Below are 2,429 nucleotides of genomic sequence, written 5' to 3'. Positions count from 1 at the left end.
CGAAAAATTAACCGAAGAAAACAAACTATAATTTTGTAGCGGCAACGAACACACACCACAACAACAACAACACCGTGTGCGTATTTCAAAGTATCGATACGACATAACGACACTACTCCAGAGAGGTAAGAGGATCGCGTCCATAGACCTATACTCTATTCGTCGTAAGTTGACCCACTCGCTCGACGAAAACCGGTCGTGGCTGCGCAGGCCACAGCGTCTTTGGAGCGCTAGTGTTGATCATCGCCACCGCACCTGGCGTATACGTAGTGATTCAATTATCTTAACGGCGTATCGACTATCGACACTATCTCCGCGAACGCGCGCTACTGTAAAAGATTATTTTTTTATTCTGTTTACGATTATTGTTTATTTATTCATTAATATAATTCGCTATGGATAGTGATAATCAAGGCATTGAAGGCGTAGAAGCATTATCACCTATAAAAAAGAATACACGAGGAAAAGTGAGTATTATATGAAATTCGAGATATCTAACTAATAGTAGAAGAATTTTCTAGGGAAGTAAAAAAAAATCCAGTTTTCGCGACTCGACTGTATTTATTATTGGTTGTCAGGGGCGTATACAAGGGAGGAGATGTGGGGGTCAGATCCCCCCATAGGCCTTTTTTTAAAATGTTATAAAATAGTGTTCTTAGTGTTAGCGCATTATAAGGAAACATCGAGAAAAAATTAAATAAATAGTGTAAACCTTCTATAATATCGTTTAATTCAGGGGCGTCATTCCTAATTTTTGAAATACATGCTATACCAACTAGTAGGTAGTTCAAAACCAAGTTCAGCAGACCAATATAATATATTATTATATAATAATTATTACAACAAAAAAAAATTTTCTCACTTCGCTCGATAATTTTCAACTTAATATTTCCCACGTATTTCATTTATTATGAATATAGTACAGTACCTATAATGTACCTAATAATATTAAGTTTATTCTTTATTATATTATTTAAACGCAAATTTAAATATTTATAGTTACGCTATGTCGCTATTGTACCTTAACTACTTTATTGTATATTACCTATATTTTGTTATTTATTATTTTAATGTGCTTAGGTTTAATTTTCTTTTCTGATCCCCCCCATACAAAATGTATGTATACGCCACTGTTGGTTGTAATTATTACGAAATATTATAATTGAATTGATGATTAAATATTTTCATATATTTTGAATTATAAAACGAAGTGCATTAATTTTTATTTTGTATTTAAAATTTGTATTTTTTTTGTTTTAGATTGTTGGTTCACGTGAGTGATTAAGCATTGTAAATATGTACAAGACAATCATTAAGGATAATCCTAGTACGTCAATGAGGCAAATGAGGGCGACAATTTCAAAGACAATGGGCATTGGTGAATCAACAGTTCATAGGACTATCAGTGAATACCAGGAAACTAATACGGTAATATCTCCAAAACGCAAGAGAGTAAGAGTTAAAATTACTGAAACGTTCGATGACTTCGCAATGAATGCAGTCCGCAGACACGTGCACAGTATTTGGTTCCGACGCGAAATCCCTACACTTGATAAAATTCACAAAGCTGTTTCCGATGATGAAGATTTGCCAACCGTATCCCGTACTAGCATGTTTAAATTATTGAAAGAATTAAAATTCCGTTACGTTAAGAGAAGTCGTAACAGTGCTTTAACGGAAAAAACTGAGTTGATACTTTGGCGAAGAAGGTACTTGAGATCAATAAGGAACTATCGTGAAGAGGGTCGCCATGTGTATTATCTAGACGAGAGGTGGGTAAATGCTGGTGACTGCCCCAATTATGAATGGCGTGATACAACTATAACATCCCACCGTGACGCATTCCTGAAGGGAATGTCGACGGGTTCCGTGAATCCGTCTGGCAAAGGCAAGCGTCTAATTGTCCTGCATATAGGGTCTGAAGATGGTTTTGTTGACAATGGATTATTGTGTTTTGAATCCAAGAAGAACTCCCGCGATTACCACGACGAGATGAACGGTCAGACATTTTGCGAGTGGATGGAGAGTATTCTACCTCGTCTAAAGGACAACTGCGTTATTGTGATGGACAATGCACCGTATCATTCCGTGAAGTTGGACAAAGCACCGACGACGTCAACAAAAAAGGGCGATATTATAGAGTGGTTGGAGAATAAAGGGGAAGTGGTGGATAGGACTATGATAATAAAATAACTTTTAGACATCGTAAAAAAAATTAAGCCTCAACATGACAAATTTGTTATTGATGAAATCACCAATGCACAAAATAAAACAATTTTACGTCTGCCACCCTATCATTGCGAGCTTAATCCGATTGAACTTGCTTGGTCATCAATAAAAAATCATTTAAAAATGAACAACACCACATTCAAACTACCTGATGTCAAAAAACTTTTAATAGAAGGCATAAAAATAGTAGAAACAAATAT

At 35.6% G+C, this 2,429-nt stretch overlaps 1 protein-coding gene across 1 annotated transcript; it reads left to right on the top strand.

The window, feature by feature from the left end:
* Positions 1-1,296: 1,296 nt before the first annotated feature.
* Positions 1,297-2,193, top strand: LOC111029010. The gene has a single exon (XM_022307829.1). It carries the CDS (start codon positions 1,297-1,299, stop codon positions 2,191-2,193), a length of 897 nt encoding a protein of 298 aa, XP_022163521.1.
* The last annotated feature ends 236 nt before the right edge of the window (positions 2,194-2,429 follow it).

This window comes from Myzus persicae, unplaced genomic scaffold, assembly GCF_001856785.1.
Source record: "Myzus persicae strain clone G006 unplaced genomic scaffold, MPER_G0061.0, whole genome shotgun sequence".
Classification (NCBI taxonomy): domain Eukaryota; kingdom Metazoa; phylum Arthropoda; class Insecta; order Hemiptera; family Aphididae; genus Myzus; species Myzus persicae.
The sequence above is the reverse complement of the archived record's forward strand: the minus strand, read 5'-3'. Positions and strand labels throughout refer to the sequence as shown.

Coding starts and splice junctions, on each gene's coding strand:
- LOC111029010 (XM_022307829.1), top strand. CDS start 1,297: ATGTACAAGACAATCATTAAGGATAATCCTAGTACGTCAATGAGGCAA.